The following is a 19,892-nucleotide window of genomic DNA, read 5'->3' on the forward strand; positions in this document are numbered from 1 at the left end:
AGATTTTCTTCCTCTACTTCAGCCTTGCTTCTGTCTTTACATGGCAAACTCCTACTCATTTATTCAGACTTAGTCTTAACCTTACCATTAAGGGTGCAGCTTTTTTTGGTGCCCCTGTCCCCATCTAATCTGAGTTAAGCCTTGTTTTTTTTTTCTCTGTTTCCGTGGCACAAGTACAAATCTCTACCAAATTGCATTGGGATTGTTTACATGTCTGCATCTCCAGCAGCCTAGGAGTTTGCTGAAAATAGAGAATTTATGTATTCCCTTTTGACTCACTAGTATTTAGCCCAATATACGGTCTAGAGTAGGGTCTCAATAAATGATTATCGAACGCTAGTCAAGTATGCATAGTGTCCAACACCCAACTGCTGAGTATCATCTTTAAATAGCATTTGTGGTGCTGAGAGCTTCCCAGTGGCCTTTGTATATAGGCTTTGTTGTTGTCACTATGCATTGAATATGTGAAATATAAAGTATCATCTAAAGATATCCAGGGAATCTGGAAGGATCCTTCAGGGCTGGGGAATAACAGGAGGGACTCTCTCATGTTTTTCTCTCTTCCTCTTGTAGGTCTTGGCTCATTTTAAATTCATTTCTCATTTTCTGCCTTCCTCTTACAATAAATGCAGAGAGAAAAGGAACAAGTAAAACCTCAAGTGTCTAAGTGGCTGTGGGTCACGTGAAGCACTGAACACCCTGCTGATGTACTGCCGGTGTGGCTGAATCAAGGTTTCTGTAGGGCAATTACAGCCTAGCTCAGGGCTGTTTCTTTCAGAGAATTTATAATCCACACGAGGCTGGGAAAAGATCACAAACAACACAAAACAATAAAATCTCTATCTCATTGCTGTCAGCAATCTATTTCCTCTTAAGGAGTTGCTCTCCTTTTTGAGGGCTCTCCTGCTCACCACAACTGTGAGCCAGCCTACCCCACCTCCCAAGACTGGATGAATTACTCTCTTCTGAGCTGACACTCAATCTTGTACATAATGCCTTTCAGGTCTCTATTTGTATTTATTTATTAATTATTATGATTATTATTTTTAAGATTTTATTTATTTATTCATGAGAGAGAGGGAGCAAGCCAGAGATAACAGGCAGCGGGAGAAGCAGGCTCCCTGTAGGGACCCTGATATGGAACTCGATCCTGGAACTCCGGGATCAGGACCTGAGCTGATGCTCAACTGCTGAGTCACCCAGGCACCCCTTAATTATTATTTTTAAAATAGATTTTTAAAAGATTTATTTATTTATTTGACGGGGTAAGGGGCCGAGGGAGAGGGAGAGAGAGAGAAACCCAAGCCGACTTCCTGCTCAGCACAGAGCTGGATGCTGGGCTTGATCTCATGACCCTGAGATCACAATCTGACCTGAAATCAAATCAGACACTCAACTGACTGTGTCACCCAGGCACCCTGGGGGAGCCTTTATTTTATGGCAGCCTGTACATGGGTCCCTTTTGCTAGGTAGCTATGGGTTCTTGTTTCCATTTAATAGGCAAGAAAATGAGACTAAGTGAAACTAAATTGCTTGATACACAGGCACACAAGAACTAAGCTATGGAACACGAGATTAAACGCAGGTTTACCTTCCCAGGCTGGGTTTAAAGATTTCATGCATTTATTTGAGAGAGAGAGAGCATGCACCAGCACACAAGCAGGGGGAGCTGCAGGCAGGAGGGGTAGCAGCAGGCTCCTGGCTGAGCAGGAAGCCCGATGTGGGGCTTATTCCAGGATACTCTTTCCCTTATCATAGTGTAATGTCATTGTCAGATCTATTTGCATCGAACAGTATACTGTGAATTTTTTTTTTTAAGATTTTATTTATTTATTCATGAGAGACACACACAGAGAGAGGCAGAGACACAGGCAGAGGGAGAAGCAGGCTCCATGCGGGGAGCCTGATGTGGGACTCGATCCCGGGTCTCCAGGATCACACCCTGGGCTGAAGGCGGTGATAAACCGCTGAGCCACCTGGGCGTCCCAATACTGTGAGTTCTTATAGAGACTGTATCCTATTTTTCCTACTGATCCAAGTCATCATCTTGAACCAGGACAGTGGAGCCTCTGGCTTCCAATGGCCACTCACCATCTACTCTTAGCACCGTAGCTAGAGTGGTCTTTTGAAAGCATGAGCTGCATATTGCTCCTCTGTTCAAAGCCTGGTGGTGGATTTTTTTAATTTAAGATCCTTACAGCGGCCTACAAGACCCCACTGTGACCTTATCTGTCCATTCCTGCCTCTGTTGCTCACCTTGCTCTAGTTGTTCTGGATTCTTCCTGGTTTCTAACACTTTCAGGAATGCTTTCGCCTCCGGGCCTTTCCACTAGCTAGTCCTTCAGCCTGGGACACTCCCAGACAAAGGCATGGCTCACTCCCTCACCTCTTTCAAGTTTCTCATTAAAGTCACCTCATGAATTGGGCTCTCCCTGATGGCTGTTTAAGATCCCATCCTGTAAAACCAGAATTGGAATACTAATGAATCTCCCTTCATTTCTCTTCCACTAAATCCTCTTTGCTTACCCCTATTACCTTGCTCCACACATCTAGATGTTTTGATAACTCCTCCCTCTCCTCCTCTAAATATTTTCTTTTTCTCCCTCCCTTTTGCCTCAATACTGGCCTAAGGCCATTCGCCTAGATTAACACATGAGTTTCCATGATGAAAGAAGTGAGGTATAATGAAACAGAAAAATATGAAATGCCTCAGCTGAAGCTAGAAAGGAAGCTGGACTATGAAGATGTCAGGTTTGAATTCCAGCTGGTTTTTCTCTCCTGAGCCTCAATTTCATCAGCTGCAAAGATGAGCATAAGAGTCCTTTCTCACAGACTTGCGAAAGCATTGCATGAGAGGACACGTGAAAGCACCTGGCATGTGGTCTCCACTAGCTGGACAGTCCACCAGGTCGGAGCTTTGGCTTGTTCTCCACTGAGGCCCCAGCACCTAACACATGGTTTGGCTTTGTTGAATAAACCTACTACTACTACTACTACTACTACTATTATTATTATTATTTTAAGATTTCATTTATTCACTAGAGAGAGAGCAGCACATGAGCAGGGGAGGCAGCAGAGGGAGAGGGAGAAGCAGGCTCCCCTCTGAGCAGGGAGCCCAACATGGAACGCAATCCCAGGACCCTGAGATTGTGACCTGAGTGGAATTCAGATGTATAACCAACTGTCTGGCATAACCCAGGTGCCCCAAATAAAACTAATATTGATAAATAAACTGCTATTGTTAAAAAAAAAAAATCCCAAGCCCTACCGTCCTCCAGTTTTCTTCACATCTCTTACCCTGGTCTCTTTTCAGCCATAGCGCTGAATACCTTTTAACACACCAAATAATTTTCTTGTTAGGTTAATCGCCTTTCTCTCCACAATAAATGAAAGCTCCGAAAGGGAAGGATGCTTCCTCCTCCTCCTCTCTCTCTACTGTTTGCTGATGCATCCAAAGCACTAAAATAGTGTCTGACAACCTTAATAGTAATTGGCAAGTATTTGTTGGACAAATGCGTGAATGAACCTTTTTATTTTCAGAGACTTGCTAGCGTCTTAAATATAGAAAAGGAGGGCAGCCCGGGTGGCTCAGTGGTTTAGCGCCGCCTTCAGCCCGGGGCCTGATCCTGGAGACCCGGGATCCAGTCCCACGTCGGGCTCCCGGTGCATGCAGCCTGCTTCTCCCTCTGCCTGTGTCTCTGCATCTCTCTCTCTCCTCTCTGTGTATGCTCATGAATAAAAAATTAATTAATTAATTAAAATGGAATACAGGAGTACTTTGAATGCCCAGCGCCTAGAAATGTTTGGCCAATGGCAGGTGTTCAGTGTTTGCTGAAGGAGCTGGGTACTCAGCTCCTTAACTACCTGAGGTCTTTATCCGATTCCCTACCAGACCATTGTCAAAAAAAGGTTCCTAGGGCCAATTCGCATCGAACACTGAGCACCTACTGTGAGCTCAAATGCATGCTTGGTGCTCGCCTTTTAGAGACGTGACTGACCCAATGATGCAACAACAGATTAGAGGTCTGAACGTAATCAAGCATGAAATTACAGGGCAGATCCGCAGGGCTAATAATCTAGAGAAGGAAACCGTGAAGATTGACGTAGAAGGAGATTCCGAGTTCACGTCTTCCGAGCTACCCTTGTGCAGGTTCCACCTGTTGGGAGCAAGGACCGTAACCGGGACAACAGGTGTCGCATCAGAAGGGCCTCGGTGCTGTGCTCTCAGCAGGAAGCTAAGGCTCGACCGGGGATGGGCTCGGTGGACGGGTCTAGAAGCCTGGGCTCGACCGCGCCAGCTGCCCGCGCCGTGCAAAGGTGGAAACGGGGTCCGGTTTCCCGGCGGAGGCGGAGGCGGAGGCGGAGGCGGAGGCGGAGGCGGAGGCGCTCGTCGCCACCGTGAGGGGGCGGGGGGGGGGGCGGACAAGGTCACAGGGCGCCGTGGCTCTGGGGCCCGAGGAGTCCGGGAGCCGCGGGTCCCTGCCGTCCCCCACTACGGGGCCGCCCCCAGTCCCCAGCCGCCGCTCGGAGGCGCAGGGACCCCCGGAAGCGCTCGGAACCGCCAGACGCGAGCCCCCGGCGCCCCGGGGCACTACTTGTCCCCGCGGAGGGATCCCGCGCGCGCCGATCCCGCGGAGGGGAGGGGACGCCGCCGACGCCGGGCCGGTGACGCGCTGACGCAGCGACGTCGCGGGGGGCGGGGCGGGAGGGGAGCGGGCCGGGAAGTAGTTCCGGGTGCGCGGCCCCGGATGTTGGCTGCTCCCGCCGCCGCCGCCGCCGTCGCCGCCGCCGCCGCCGCCGCCGCCGCCGCCGCCGCCGCAGCCGCTCTCGGCGCTGCTCGGGGCCTCGGCCGCTCGCACCAGGCGCCGTTGGGGCCTTTCCCGGGGGGCGGAGACGCACGCAGCGGCCGGGGGCTCGGCCGGGCCGTCCCGGCCTGCGCAGCCTGAGGTGAGTGCCCGCCGCCCGGGCGGCGGGGCCGAGGCGGCGGGCGAGGAGGCGGGGCTGGGGCATCTCCCGGGACGGAGGCAGGGGCTGCCCTCCGCGAGACGGCGGCTCCCCTCTCGGCCGCGGCCGTGCGGCGGGGCGGCGGGGCTGGCGGGCGGCGAGCGCTGCGTCCCTCCCTCCCCCGCGGCGCTCGGCCTCAGCTGCTGCTGCCCCTCAGCCGGGAAGCGGCGGCTCCGCGCCTGCCGCCCCTCCCCCAGCGGGGCCCCGGGGCGCCGGACGGGCTTCCCGGGGGCGCCGAGCGCGCGGACAGCGGCCGTCCGCCCCTCCCCGGGGCCTGCCCGCCGCCCCGCCGGCCCCCGACCTCGGCACGAGGCAGCTGCTTCCCCTCCGGCCCGGGGCGGGGCGGGGCGGGGCGGGGGGGTCGGCCGCCGGGGGTGCCCTGCGGGTGCGGCCCGCGCACCCCGACGCCGCGTCCTCCGCGGGCACCGGGGCGAGCGGCCGCTCCATGCGGACGTGTTGCTGTCCCGTGTGTGTTGCATCCTGCCCACGTGGTAGGGTGTCTCCCCCCTCCCCCCTCCATTTTTCGCAGCTGGCGAGGAGGGAGGTCTGCGCCGTGCTCCGTCCTCCGAGGCTGGTCGTGGGGTCAGTGCGCGTCGCCCCGGCCGACCTTAGGTTGGGGGGCGGCGGGAGAAGCCGGCGTCGTACTCTCGGAAACTGGAAGCCGCGGGGGACGCGGCAGGGCTTACTTTCCCAGACCTCTTCCCTTCTGCGCTTTTAGCTGTTTTCGTCCCCCCCCCCCCCCCCCGCCCCATCCGTTGCCTGCGACTCCACCGGAGTGTGCTCTAGCTGCTGATGCACCGAGGTGTGCAGTTTGCACTTCTCCGTTCTACTTTCTGTGTGTCTGGTTGGCAGAGGTTTTTCTTTTTCTTTTCTTTTTTCCTCCTGTGTCGCGCCAGTTTACGTCTCCGTCTCTAAGCGGATTCCCGAATGAGCGGAGTCGGGCTGGCCAGGGACCGAGCGATCGGTGGGCATCTGTTTTGTTTTTTCCAGACCCTCATTCATTCATTCATTCATTCATTCATTCATTCATTTATTTTTATTTTTTATATTTTCCTTTTTGCTTCCCAGCGAGACGAGTGCGTGTTGTGGAAGTACTTACCTGCTTACCTGTATGGCTCTTGGAACGCGGCGCTCCGTAGTGTCCCTGAGTCCCAGAGGTCGTGGGAGCTCCTTTATATCACTTTTCCTGTTTTTTCTTTTTTTTTTTTTTTCTGTTGAGTATCTTTGCGCTCCTCTGTTTTCTGAAACTGGTTTTGAAACGCGTTTTGGGGGTAGTTTGTTTTCCTTTAATGTCCGCGTCCCAGGTTGAGGGCTCCTTGCATCTTCCCGTGTCTCGCTCCTGTGTGACCACAGATTGCTCCCTTAACAGGGCGCAGGCTGCACTCGCAGTGAGAGAAGCCTTATTCCTCCTAGACCAGAGCAAATATTTATACAAAAGCAGCATCTCCCTTCACTTTTCTGTTTGGATGGCATATATTCATGAGGTGGGATTGAATTCTTAAAGGTTTTCGTTTTTATGAGACACCTGAGGATTTTTGTTTTCTTTTAGTGTCTCGGAGTTGAGGTGAATCTCGTTACCGATATTTGTGATACTGGGAACTTTTCATGTATTTATGAGGTGTTTGTTGGCTGGGGTCAGGACATGTTTATTTTGGCTCTCTTTGGTTCATTAGTTTGGGCCAAATAAAAAAAATCCTTAATATTACGAAGTCACTTTTTAGATTCCAAGTTGGCTGGCATTCTCTTTCTTGATTTTTTTTTTTTTTTTTTTGCGTTGTGCATTCTTTTTGAGTGTATATATATATTTCCTTTTATGTGGTACAATTGTTAGTGTATTCTATGCAAAATAAAAATATTTAAATACAGATTCTATCTGCTTTCATTATGCTAAGTATGGGTGGGGCAGTGGAAAATAGAGACTGTTTTTCTGATGTATTCTGAAGCATATTTTTTTTTAGCAAGTCAGCATTTGTGTCCTGAAAAATACTGTGCTGTGTGTGAAGTAGTCTGTGTGAAGAGACACGGGAATAAAATATGTCTCTATCTATAAATGCTTCAACTTCTATGGGGAAACAACACGTAACATACGTGTTCATAAACCACCAAGCAACATCAGACGCCTGATTGGGATAACAATGCCCAACCTCAAAAGTATAAGTGAGATTTGCAAAAGATAGGAATTTTCAGAGGGGAGGAGATGTATTCTAGGAGAGTGAAGGAGTATTTACAGAGATAGAGAAGTGACAATGTGTATAAAAGATACAGCAAGCGGGTTGACCTGCACAAAGAGTCTGGATTGGTAAGTAGTCATAAATGAATTCAGGATTAGTGAGTGGGTATTGGTTGAGGACCTATCAAGAATGTAATGTTTAGTTTGTTGGGGTACCATATTGGATTCTAGACTAGAAGTAAGTTAGTGCATATTGTTCCTGAGGAAGGTTTTGTATTATCGGAGTGTTCTGGAGTGAGGAGACTGACAAGAATGGTCTTGGAGAATTTGGGGAATAAGATGAGGGTCTGATACAAGGTAATGATTATTATGGAAATAAAATAATACCTAACATTTATTATTTCCTGTATGCCAGGGATTGTTCTAAGCTCATTACATGTATTTATCTCAGAATCTTCTTAAAGGTCTTACTATTTTTTTTTTTTTTTTAAGATTTTATTTATTCATGAGAGACAGAGAGAGGCAGAGACACAGGCAGAGGGAGAAGCAGGCTCCATGCGGGAAGCCTGACACGGGACTTGATCCTGGGACTCCAGGATCACACACAGTGCTAGACCACTTAGCCACCCAGGCATCCCCGAGATCTTACTATTCTTATGAAGAAATTGAGTTACAGAGAGGTTAAGTAACCTGTCCCAAATCCTTGCAGAGCCAGGATTTGAACCCCGGCAGTCTCATCTTTGAGCTTTTGCACTTAATTGTTAAATGAAACTGTCCTAAGAAAGAAACATAGGATATGTAAGAAGATGTATGTGTGAGTAAAAATTAATTTGAACTTAGTGATGATTGTGGACGAAGGGAAGATAGCAAATAAAACATTAAAAGATAAAAGCCTAGAGTCCTGGGAGGATGATTGATAATAGGAAATTAGGAAAGTATCACTGTGGGGCAACATTAATTGGGGTAAAATCAGTTTTTCAGTAGCAGGCTAGTTTCTTGCCAGTCCTGATGGTCTTTTCTCCTTGCTGGTCTGACTCTGGAAATGAAGACTAGTTTAAGCAAAACAATTAGAAAAACATCTTTTTTTTTTTTTTTTTTAAAGATTTTTATTTATTTATTTGTGAGAGGGAGAGAGTAGGAGAGCACAAGTATTGGAGAGAGAGAAGCAGGCTGCCCATCCAGTGAGGAGTCCAGGATTCTGGAATCATGACCTGGGCCAATGGCAGCTGCTTTACCAACTGAGCCACCCTAGCACCCTGAAGAACAGATACCTATTTGGAAGAAAAAAATGTACTCCACATTGCAAAGTCACATAGAAATAGGATAGAAATTATTTTAGTTGAGCCTCAGTACTGCTTCCCAGCCTTAGAAAAGACCATAAAGAATGACTAGAGTAACATTGAAATATTTGTGGTACATTACTATAGGATTAATAGAGATAAAAATATTGATTGTTCACTGACCAGGGCTGTAGATGGTAGTAAAAAACAGGTGAGTAGATGAGTGATAGGAAGTTAGTAGTATGATGGTGAAAGGCCTTTGAGGTTTGGAATTTTGGGTGACGTTATAGACTAACAGGTAAACATTCTGAGGAGAACCAGGAAGTACATCAGTGCTATATGGAAGCCAAGGATAGGAGAAGTAGTATGGTTGATAAGTGTCAGAGATAGTCTGAAAGTTCAAAAACAATCAGCATGGTGAAGACTATTATTCAAGTAGGCCTGGGAAATAAATTTTAACCTTAGAATTTTGAAAGGAAAGAATAGGTGTTTGATTTGTTTTCCACAGAAGGATTTGTAGAGACATTATGGTCTGGTGTGGTAATTTTTTTAAAAAGATTTATTTATTTTAGGGGGTGGGGAGAGAGAGGGAGAGTCTAAAGCCGACTTTGTGCTGTGTGTGGAGCCTGACGCAGGGCTCTTCTTACAAGCCTGAGATCACAACCTGAGCCGAAACCAAGAGTCAGACTCTTAAGCTAATGTACCACCCAGGGGGCCCCGGTGTTGTAATTTTAAGGATTTTTTTCCTAATGCTTCCACCAGTCTCTTTCTTGTCCACATGTCAGAGCTACTCAAATATCAGAAAATTCACTTTTTTTTTCCTTAAAAAGAGAAACAAATGTATTCTAAAACCAGTGACTTTATACTTGAATGGTTCTCACAAACTTTTCTTACTCTTTTTTTTTAAGTTTTATTGAGGTATAATTTACATAGTATATAGTTTGCTCATCCAAATTATACAGTTCAATGGTTTTTAGTATATTTAGTATATTAAGTTGTACGTCCATCACCACAGTCATCTTTAGTCATTTCATCAACCCATAAGAGAAAGTCTGTATTCTGTTCTGGACATTGCATATAAATGGAATCATAACAGCATAAGGTATCTGGGTTCTTTGACTTAGCATAATGTTTCAAGCGTTATCCATCTTGAGGTTTGTATCAGTATCTCATTCCTTTTTATTGCTGAATAATACTCCATTGTATGGCTATACTACCTTTTATTTATCCCTTCATTAGTTGGACATTTGGGTTTCTTATTCTTGTAAAAACCTTTCCCTTTCTTCATCTTAGCCCTTACTTGTCAATCTTATTCCTCCAGTGGCTTTTCTTTTAGATTGTAACCTCTGCTATGCATTCTAATAGGAATTGGGGATATAAAAATGAGTAAGACATGGCCCTTGAACACTTAACATATATTTTCTCATACATCATCTCATTTCATATCACAACAGTCCTGTGATGTAGGCAAAGCATTTTTTTAAGATGAGTGATTCAAAGTTTAGGTGACTTGCTCAAGATTGTACATCTAAATCTGTAATAGAGCTGTGGGATCTTCTTAGTCCATGTTCATTGCCATTTCTGCTACTCTGTGCTATTGTCTAAGTTAAAGGATTCCTATGTGAATTTCTGGATAATTACAGGGGCTGGGAAATCTTCTTAGTAAATCAGTAATTTTTAATGATTAATCTTTAGGACTTAAAATGAAGAAATCTGTATGTGTGTGTATTTTTTTTTTAAACCAGATTCTGTCACTTGTTTGCTGTGTGATTTAGAGAAGTCATTTCATATTCCTGTCTTTTCTTCAGATCACCAGTGAGTATTTATGTGATGATAATAATAGTAGAGAACATTTTCTGAAGCCTTAGTATGGGTCCAAAACTTACTATGAGTACTTTACGTTTATTATTAATATAATCCTTATAACAACTCTAAAAGGTAGGTTTTATTTTTATTAATTTTATAGGCACAGAGAAGAAACAGGCACAGAGAGATTAAGTAGCTTGTCTGAGATTCTATAGCCAGGGATGGAAAGAGGCAGGATTTGAACGCCTGCAGTCTATTTTCAGAACTTAGTGGCTGTTAATCACTACATTGTACTGCTTACTGTGTTATGAGTTAATAGAGGGTAATATTTCAAGTAAGGGCATGATGAGAGTATGAAGATTGGATATTGAGTATGTTGGGGAAGCAAACAGCAAAATTAAAGCTGACATTGTGTCCACATTTTTTAAAACTACGAACCTGATTCTAGTGTACAGAGATACATGTTGTTTATGCTTACAGGCACCTTTTTTGTTTGTCCTTCCTAACAGCCTTTCAACTCAGAAATTGCATTATTTTCAGTGCTCTTCACCATTGGCTTTGGTAATCACTTAGCTTTTCACGTTGCAGCTGTTCAGAAACCTTGGCTTGGGACAGCTAAAGCTTACTTTTACCTCTCCTCAGCCTTTCTATAACTGAATTTTCGTTTTCCATTTTCAACAGTTAGTGTTTCAGTCCTAGATAGAGGTATTCTACCCTCCTTCACTTGAAAACTCAGAAAACATCGCAGTGGCATTTTATAACAACTGTCAAAAAAATTTGATCATCTTAATTGGCATAATTGGATTTTAGTGCACAAATAACAAGAACCAAAGCACAGTGTTTTGGTTAAAGAGATTGACTTACACTGAAATTGGAAAAGGCATCTGCTATACAGGATTTTGGATTTAATAGAATTTGTTATAACCAGATCAGCAAAGCATTATTACTGTGGGCCATCTGTTGGGATATGGAAATAGCTTTGTTATATGGAACCAGATGTTGTATTTATATTTATAACAATGGCATTCTACTTATTTTAAGTAACCTTTGTAGTTAGGTAGCTTCGGCTTCTATTCTACATGACATACTAACTGATAACCTGAGAATGTGATGTCTTTCAAACTGGTTATTACTTTTTTATAGAATTAAGACAAAGCAACTGAAACAGAAAGCAAATGAGACTTATACATGTCAGACTTTTGTACTGTGACAAGGTAAAATATAGGATAAATAAGAATATGATTTTATTAGGACCGTATTCAAGAACTCTTTTTTTTTTTTTTAGATTTTATTTATTTATTCATGAGAGACCAGAGAGAGAGAGAGAGAGAGAGAGAGGGCAGAGACACAGGCAGAGGGAGAAGCAGGTTCCACGCAGGGAGCCTGATGTGGGACTCGATCCCAGGACTTCAGGATCATACCCTGGACTGAAGGCAGGCGCTAAACCTCTGAGCAACCCAGGGATCCCCAAGAACTCTTACTTTGACACATTTAATAAAGCGTAGAATCTAATAATTACTAAACCACTCTGGTTTCTTAAAAATTTTAGCATAAATGTGAAGTGATTTTGTTTTGGTATAATCAGACCTACATTGCCACTGTCCTGGCTGACTTTATTTCCTATCATCAATGGGTAATGGACTCCCACTTATGGAATGTAATAAGAGGAACTGACTGTTGTTGGAACATAATCTTAGAGGACTCTCTTTTGAGTTGAATGCTAATAGTTTAGGAGTGGGCAAAGTCCTTGTGTGGGAGTTTTTAGAGTCTCTATAAACTTTACATGTTGGCTTTCTTAGTCCATTTGGGCTACTACAACAAAATACCACAGCCTAAGTAGCTTGTAAGTAACAGAAGTTTATTGCTTATGTTCTGGAGGCTATAAAGTCTAAGATCAAAGCACCAGCATTGTTGCCTTTTGGTGAAGGCCCCCTTCCTGGTTCATAGCTGGCACCTTAACATAGTGGAACTCCAAGGGATCCCTCTGGAGTCTCTTACAGGTTACTAATCTCATTCATGAAGGCTCTACTCTTAAGACCTAAGCACCTCCCAAAGACCTACTTAATATCATTTTGGGGGGTGAGGATTTCAACATGTGAATTTTAGAGGGGACAGAAACATTCAAACTCTAGCATAGCATTAACTATTTTTTCATTATCTTCATCTGTAGAGAGAGGGTCATGAAGAATTGGGTCACATATGGGAGAGGGTCACTGAAGAGTTGATCCATTATTCCAGGATGACCCTATATTTGAAGGATACTACCCAGTAAACTTTCAGCTAAACTTTTCACCTGGAGTACAAAGCTAAAAGCTGTAACTGAATTCACCTACTGGAGAGCATCCTGCCCAGTGGTACAATGATATCAAGGAAATAAGATTGATCTGATTGTTAGAGTGCTGATGTTATCCTATTTAAAGATCTCAGAAATTAGGATTAGAATTTTTCTTAAAGTTGAGACCTGTCTTTACTGTATATTGATACACAGATTTGTGAGGGGAATGGATGAGGGGTCAGACTACTAGAACTCGCTAATAATTTCAAATTCTGTTTGCTTACAGAGAGATGGGAGTACAATATGGTAAAAACAAGTTATTGTTGAGATCCTAGATTTTGGTTGGTGGCCACATGGATGCTTATTAAATTGTTAAAAATGACTAAAGGTTTTGTGCCTTGGCTGTAGAACTTTGGGAAGTACAGACATACAACAGTCAAATATGCTGTAATCAGGAGCAAATTGACTGTCCTAGCAGGAGATGAATAATATATGGCATCATTTTCTGCTAGTGTGGTTGGGTCTGTGAATTTATAACATGCTTTACCTGTCTACCCTGTGTGTAAGGAGTTCTTAATGGTGTTGTCTCACCATGTGTGTGTGTGTATGTGTGTGTGTGTGTGTATAGTTAGTATCACCATCGGAAAAGGCATTTTGCATATTTGGGGAAGTACTGTTTTATAATCTATATTATAGGGGATGTGTGTTTTGGAAAAATATCCATCTTACATTTGAATAATACTTTCTGAAAAGCATTTTCTCTGATCTGTTGGATTTTGGAACCTTGCAACAGCCCAGTAATAGTGGTAGGGCAAATAATACACCTATTATTGATAAATAGAGAAAATGATACAAGTTAAGACTTAGTGTTACTCAAGTCCTTTAATAGAGCAGAGACAGGAACAAAGATCTTGCATTCTGTTTCTGGTCTTGTACTCTTCATAGAAAACTGGCAAAATTTTTATAAAGAACATACTTTGGATTTTTGAGGTAGAAATTAGAGGTTATGGACCCCAAAGGACCTGGGCTATGTAGAGCAGAATTTGTCTTGTGATAATATCAGACTAGGGACTTAAAACTATTGAGAACAACTTCTTCCCTTGTTAAATTTGGGTCTATTTCCAGTTGTTGGATATATTTTTACTTGAGTCTGCTTTCTTTGTCTTTGTAGAATTTTGGAGGCAAGGAGGGAGATAGAATCAAAAGGGACACTTTCAAGAATTACAAAATAGCAGATTTGGTCTTATGGAAGTACATATCTATAACATGTAGACATTAAGAAAATGTTCCTGGAACATGAATCTGCTGAGGGAACTTAGGTTACTGTCATAATGTGAGTCTATTGTCTCTTGCCTAGGGGGTAGGAAGAGTAATAGTATATAAAGAAGTTACAACTGCATAGAAAAAAAATTTTGAAAGAAAGCATCACAATGAGTAGTCTTTATTTTCTCCTTTAACCTGTTTATATTTTCTGAGTTCTCTACTGTGAGCTTATATCATTTTTATAATCAGAACAATTAAACATGTATGAGAATTTAGAGGATTCAGAGAAATGTGAATCATAACACTTTTGAAAAGCATTTTAAACACTTGGTGCTATCACAGTATTTTGCTTTCTAGACAGTTAGGTTCATAAATCAGTTTGATAATAAATTATTTCATTATAATCTATTGGTTAAGTTGTAGGTGTAATAAGTGTTTTGGGTTTTCTTCACATTAGAATTTGGTCATTTAGCTTTGCTGATTAAGGAATTAATTTTAGTTCCCTAGAAGCAACCAAGACTTTAGGTTTACTTACAGTAATTACTTATCAATAAGTGATCTTAAAATAGCACTGTGGTTTATAATGAAAACTAGACTTAAGATCTGCTTGTATGCTACCATATCACTGGCATGTTTCTAATAAGAAAAACCGCTTGTTAGTGCTTCTTTAAGGTACTGTTTTCTTTCTTTCTTTTTCTTTTTTAAGATTTTATTTATTTAAGAGAGAGAGAGAGTGAATGAGAGCACAAGCATGGGGGAGGGGGGGATCAGGGCAGAGGGAGAGGGAGAAGCTGGCTCTCTGCCGAGCAAGAAGCCTGATGTGGGGCTCAATCCCACGACTCCGGGATCATGACCTGAGCTGAAGGCAGGCTCTTAACCAACTAAGCCATCCAGGTGCCCCATAAGGTGCTGTTTTCATTCAGGGACATTGGACTCATTAATTTCTCTGACTTGTTGCTCATTTATTCACTGTTTGTGCTATGTCCTGGGCATTCTACTAAATGCTGGGGAAACAAGTAGAAGACAGGGTTCTTGCCAGCAAAGACTACAGCTTTTAGTTTGAGAGAGAGACTGCAGAGAAAACCTTTGTTATGTAGAGGTATCTTCTTCTCTAGTTTTTTATTTTGTTTATTTTTTTTTTCTCTAGTTTTTAACTAAAAAGCCAGAATGGCTACCTTTGGTTTTTGAAGAACTTAATGTATTTAGTGGTGTCTGTAGAGATCTTTAAGAGGAGCGAATGGCTTCATAGTTATTCCTCTGCCTGCAAAATATTCAGTCATCTAAAGAATTTCCTCATCTAAGGAGTATTTTTTTCCCCCCGCTAAGGAACAGTTTTTATTAAGGTAAATGATCTATGCTTTCAGATTAGCTTTGGGAGCAATGTTTTGCTTTTAGATTCTTTTAGAATAGAGACTGTGTCTCTATACTTAGCACTGTAAATGACATTAACAGGCATTATTATATATTCACTATAGTTGTAAGTGAAAGGGTACTTAATGTTTAAGTTTAATTTTAAGATTTTTTTTGGAAGGATTTTATTTGAGAGAGAAAGAGAGTGAGTGAGCGGGAGGAGCAGAAAGCGAGGGAAAAAGAATCTGAAGCAGACTCTGCACTGAGTGGGGAGCTAACTTGGGGCTTGATCCCACAACCGCTATGAGATCGTGACCGGAGTCAAAACTAAGGGTCTGACCCTTTAACTGACTGAGCCACCCAGATGCCCCTGGAATTTTAAAATTGATACAAATCTATTTTATCAAAAGTTTTCTTTTGTCTAAAATAGAAGTAAAGTAGTTCCTAAATTTTAAGAGTTAATCCTTTATTTAGGCCAGTGAGATTTCCCTCTAAAGCTCTTCATACATACTTACTTGGCTACCCTTAGAACACCTATAGTCACTGAACACCTGTAAGGTAGGCTGCATTAGTTCTAATTGAGGCAGCATTTCCTTTAACTTCATCTCTTAGTCCTCTGTGGAACAGTAGAGACCTAGTTTGCGTTCTTTAACAAGATAATCCTTCAAGTATTTCAGTGATTATTCCACAAATATTTCTTGAACACCTGTGCATGCAAGACACTGTCTTGGGCATTATGAGAAATCTGAAGGTAATTAAGAGGCATAGTCTATTTGCAAGGAACTGATACAGAAAAAAAGCCATTGGCTTGTTGAAAAGTGAGTTTTTGCTTATGATCAGAAAAGCTTTGTGGAGGAGATGATATTTGAATTAAGATTAGTGATGGATGTTCTAGGCTGATAGCATAATAAAAAACCTAGAGATATGGGAGCACAATGCAAGTTAGAGGAGTAGCAAGAGGATCACTTGTCTTTTCACAAAGTATCATCCAGAATATTAAAAGTGTTCATTGTATCCCTAGCACTTAGAGAAATGTTTGGCAAATATTTGGGGCTTGGTGAATTTCTGTTGCATGAACAAATGGTTCCAATTGGAAATACTGAATGAACATCCTTCCTGAAGAATCATAAAGCACTTGAGGATGTTGAACACTATGGTAAGTCTGTTAGAGAATAAAAAGTTCATCTCAAACTTAACTTACCTGACAATGGAATCCTTATTAACTCTTGAAATCCTCTGGAAAATAATATCCTCAGGGTCTCTATGGTTGAGGTGACAAGGAAAGCAGGGAAATGTTTTCTTCTCCATATTAAACACACCCAGTTTTTTCGGACATTCTGCACTTACATTTGGCTTCTAAACTCCTCACTAGGTTGATATCTCTCCCTGCAAGCGTTCTAGCTTGTAAGTGTTATTAAAATGTGACGCTCAAAACAGAGTATAATACTCCAGTTGTGAACCAACCAGGGAAGAGTGCTTGGGACCAGGGCCCTTCCTTGATCTGGATACTATTCTTTTAATGAAGTTTAAGATTGTATTTTGTTTCTTTTTAGCAGCTGAGTCACTCTCTTGGCTCATATTCAGTTCTCATATTAATTTACAAGAAGTTCTTTGAGTAGATTCAGAGAGATTTCCTATTAGTAGAGCTAACAAATGAATGCCGGTTTTCTTCTGATTGAGTCTAGGCTGTTTTCTTCAGAAGTACCAGTCATTCTTAAGCTTCCTGAAATCTGAGAAAGAAAAGAAAAAGAATTAATTGTACAGTGCTGGAGTTGACCAAGTAACAGGAAGGTCCACAAGTGCATTGCTGAGTATTTGCAAAAGTAGGTAAAGTATAATGAATCCTCATATACCCATCACAGGTCTGTCATTAAGCTATTTGCCACATATGCCTCAACAGCCTTCCTTTCCTTTCCTTTCCTTTCCTTTCCTTTCCTTTCCTTTCCTTTCCCTTTCCTTTCCCTTTCCTTCCCTTTCCTTTCCCTTTCCTTTCCCTTTCCTTTCCCTTTCCTTTCCCTTTCCTTTCCCTTTCCTTTCCCTTTCCTTTCCCTTTCCTTTCCCTTTCCTTTCCCTTTCCTTTCCCTTTCCTTTCCCTTTCCTTTCCCTTTCCTTTCCCTTTCCTTTCCCTTTCCTTTCCCTTTCCTTTCCCTTTCCTTTCCCTTTCCTTTCCCTTTCCTTTCCCTTTCCTTTCCCTTTCCTTTCCCTTTCCTTTCCCTTTCCTTTCCCTTTCCTTTCCCTTTCCTTTCCCTTTCCTTTCCCTTTCCTTTCCCTTTCCTTTCCTTTCCTTTCCTTTCCTTTCCTTTCCTTTCCTTTCCTTTCCTTTCCTTTCCTTTCCTTTCCTTTCCTTTCCTTTCCTTTCTTTTCTTTCTTCTTATTTTATTTATTTTTTTAAGTCTTAAAAATATTTTGAGAGAGAGAATGAGCCTGGGGGAAGGGTAGAGGGAGAGGGACAGACAGGTTCTCTGCTGAGCAGGGAGCCCCACTCGGTGCTTGATCCCAAGAACCCTGGGATCATGGTCTGAGCCACAGGCAGACACTTAACTGACTGAGCCACCCAGGTGCCCCCAGAAAGGTTAATTTGACATGTACCTGGACCACTAGTAGCCAGCAATCCAATGTTAGAGATAGATGGATACAAAACAACACAAAGCAGATTATTTGCCTTCCAGTGTCATGCGTTGATTATATATTTTTGGTTTTTTTCCTGGAAAATGCTGCCAGTGGAATCTTAACCATTACTTTAGTCATGTATTGATGAGGAACCCCCAGGTGATTCCCTCTTGAATCTATCTAAATTATACTGTTTTTGCTTGGTACTCAGTGTTCCCACTAGCTCCCACCTTTAACAGATGTGGAACTCAAGGCACAACCTCCTTTTTTTTTTTTTTAAAAGAAATTTATATAATTGTGCAGAATTTTCATTTTTCAAACAAGATTATTGACATTTTGAGAGCAGAAACCTTGTTATTTTCTGTGTAATATTGGGAAGCTTATATTAATAAGTATTTATGGAGAGTATGGGTACCCATGCTAGTGGTCCTATTCTTGCTTCCTCTTACCCCCCCCCCCCCCCACACACACACACAAGAGTCAGCCAAAGCTTTTGCTAGTTAAAAGTAAATAATCCAGATCTTAGTCTCTTCTCTTAACCCCAGAAGCCTCCTTTAAAAATAAAAGCCCTTTCAGTGGTCTGAATCACAGATGATAGATACGTGGTTTGCATGTGGCCATTTCCCCATCACTTTGTCCATGGCAAACTACTAATTACTGGTTGTTTTTAGACATGACCTCCTCAGAGTAGCACTTCAGGTAGCTATTACCTATTGAACATAATTGGTAAATGATATGAAGCCTTTCTGCTAGCCATGTTGTAAACCAGTAGTTCCTGTGCATCAGAATCAGCTGATATACTTTTATTTAACAAATTCCCTAGGTTTCACCCTAGACTTGAGTCAGGGTTTTTAGTGATGGGATAAAATTTGTTCTTACAATGTTGGCAGTGGTTTGTGGACTGCCTTTGGACCAGACAGGTAATTTTTATTTTGTTAAACAGCTCTAGCAGTGGGAGACTGTAGCTTCCTATCTTTTTGGTTGCAGTACAGTATGACATTCCTCTGGTGATCAGTACATTCTGATGTGTTCAGTTTACTTTTCAGGGATATGGTAGGATCTCTTGCTTTGAATTACACCAGGCAAAGCACATGAATCAAATGCCCAAGATAAAGATACAGGATCCAGAGAGGTGGCATCTTGGCTTTCTAAATATAACTGAGTTTAAATTTAAAGCCTCAAAACCCTTCAGCCTTCTGAAAGCCTATTCTGTTTAGTGAATACCTTTAAAAGTTTAAAGTGGAAGAGTTCAACATTTTTGATTAAGTAAACAATCTTTTGAATTTTTCATATTTCAGTACATTCAATAAAAGTGACTTGAACATAATATTTAATTTCATATACTTTTGTCAGATTTTCCATTAAAAACAAATCTATAAATTGGGAACAAGTTCTTTATTAGACCACATAATAGGATTTTAGGACTGGAAATTGTGGTTAAGTTATTGAGCAGAGTAGAGAGACTGAAGCTTCAGGATTACCCAGTGAGTTAATGACAGACCCAGAAATAGAATCCTGTGTTATTTACTTGGGTTATGATTTAGTTTGAAGAGGGTGGCCTGTGATCTGTTTACATAAATTGCAGGAAGTAAGGTTTGGGGTTTGTAAAAAGCTATATAGTTCTGTGTTGTTTGGCCAAGAAGCTCCTCTCTCCCCCACATTTACCACCTGTTTGATTGACACCAGACCTAAACTATGGAGTTCAGGAAAGAGGCAGTTAGTTCAGACTCCTTAGTCTTAAAACAGTCTTAAAAAGCTAAAAGCTGATTGTTGCTTGGCATGCACTTTTTTTTTTTTTTAATCTTCCGTTATTAGAGAACAACAAGACTTGTCCTTGTTTTAGGAGGAGAGTGGCAGTTAACCTAAGTAGTTGATTTGTAGATACTAGTAGAATTTTCTCTAGAATTTTGTATAAAACTTTTTTTTGTGAACCGTAAGGGTATCTTCATTAAACATGTTTAATTAATAGATGGTGCAGTTTGGAAATAGTGGAACTCACCAGAAAACAAACTTTCCTGAACCACTAATGATTCAGGGGTTATATATTTGAAAATATTGCTGTGGTAGCATTGCTTTCTGGTGAAGTCATTACTTTTTTACTCTACCTTTCCTGTTCCAGTTTGGGGGTGGGGGT

The 19,892-nt window shown here is 42.3% G+C and overlaps 1 protein-coding gene and 1 long non-coding RNA gene across 6 annotated transcripts in view; one reads left to right on the forward strand and one right to left on the reverse strand.

Moving 5' to 3' along the window:
* The first annotated feature begins 3,986 nt into the window (after nt 1-3,986).
* The window catches only part of FOXJ3 (forkhead box J3), a 141,746-nt gene continuing 125,840 nt past the window's right edge, over nt 3,987-19,892 (forward strand). For 2 of the 5 annotated variants that reach the window (XM_025419712.3, XM_035698751.2), the window contains exon 1: nt 3,987-4,317. In XM_025419712.3, the coding sequence (XP_025275497.2) occupies nt 4,002-4,317 (316 nt within the window). In that variant the 5' untranslated portion in view covers nt 3,987-4,001. Of the gene's footprint in view, nt 4,318-4,735; nt 4,948-16,833; nt 16,972-19,892 lie in introns of those variants that run through there. The other 3 variants (XM_025419707.3, XM_025419710.3, XM_025419711.3) reach the window with 3 other exon arrangements.
* Nucleotides 16,756-19,892, reverse strand: part of LOC112642270 (uncharacterized) — a 57,500-nt gene continuing 54,363 nt past the window's right edge. Inside the window, exon 5 of the long non-coding RNA XR_003125116.3 lies at nt 16,756-16,878. This is a non-coding gene — a long non-coding RNA (uncharacterized LOC112642270). The remainder of the gene's footprint in view (nt 16,879-19,892) is intronic.

The sequence above is a fragment of the Canis lupus genome, chromosome 15 (assembly GCF_003254725.2).
Source record: "Canis lupus dingo isolate Sandy chromosome 15, ASM325472v2, whole genome shotgun sequence".
NCBI lineage: Eukaryota > Metazoa > Chordata > Mammalia > Carnivora > Canidae > Canis > Canis lupus.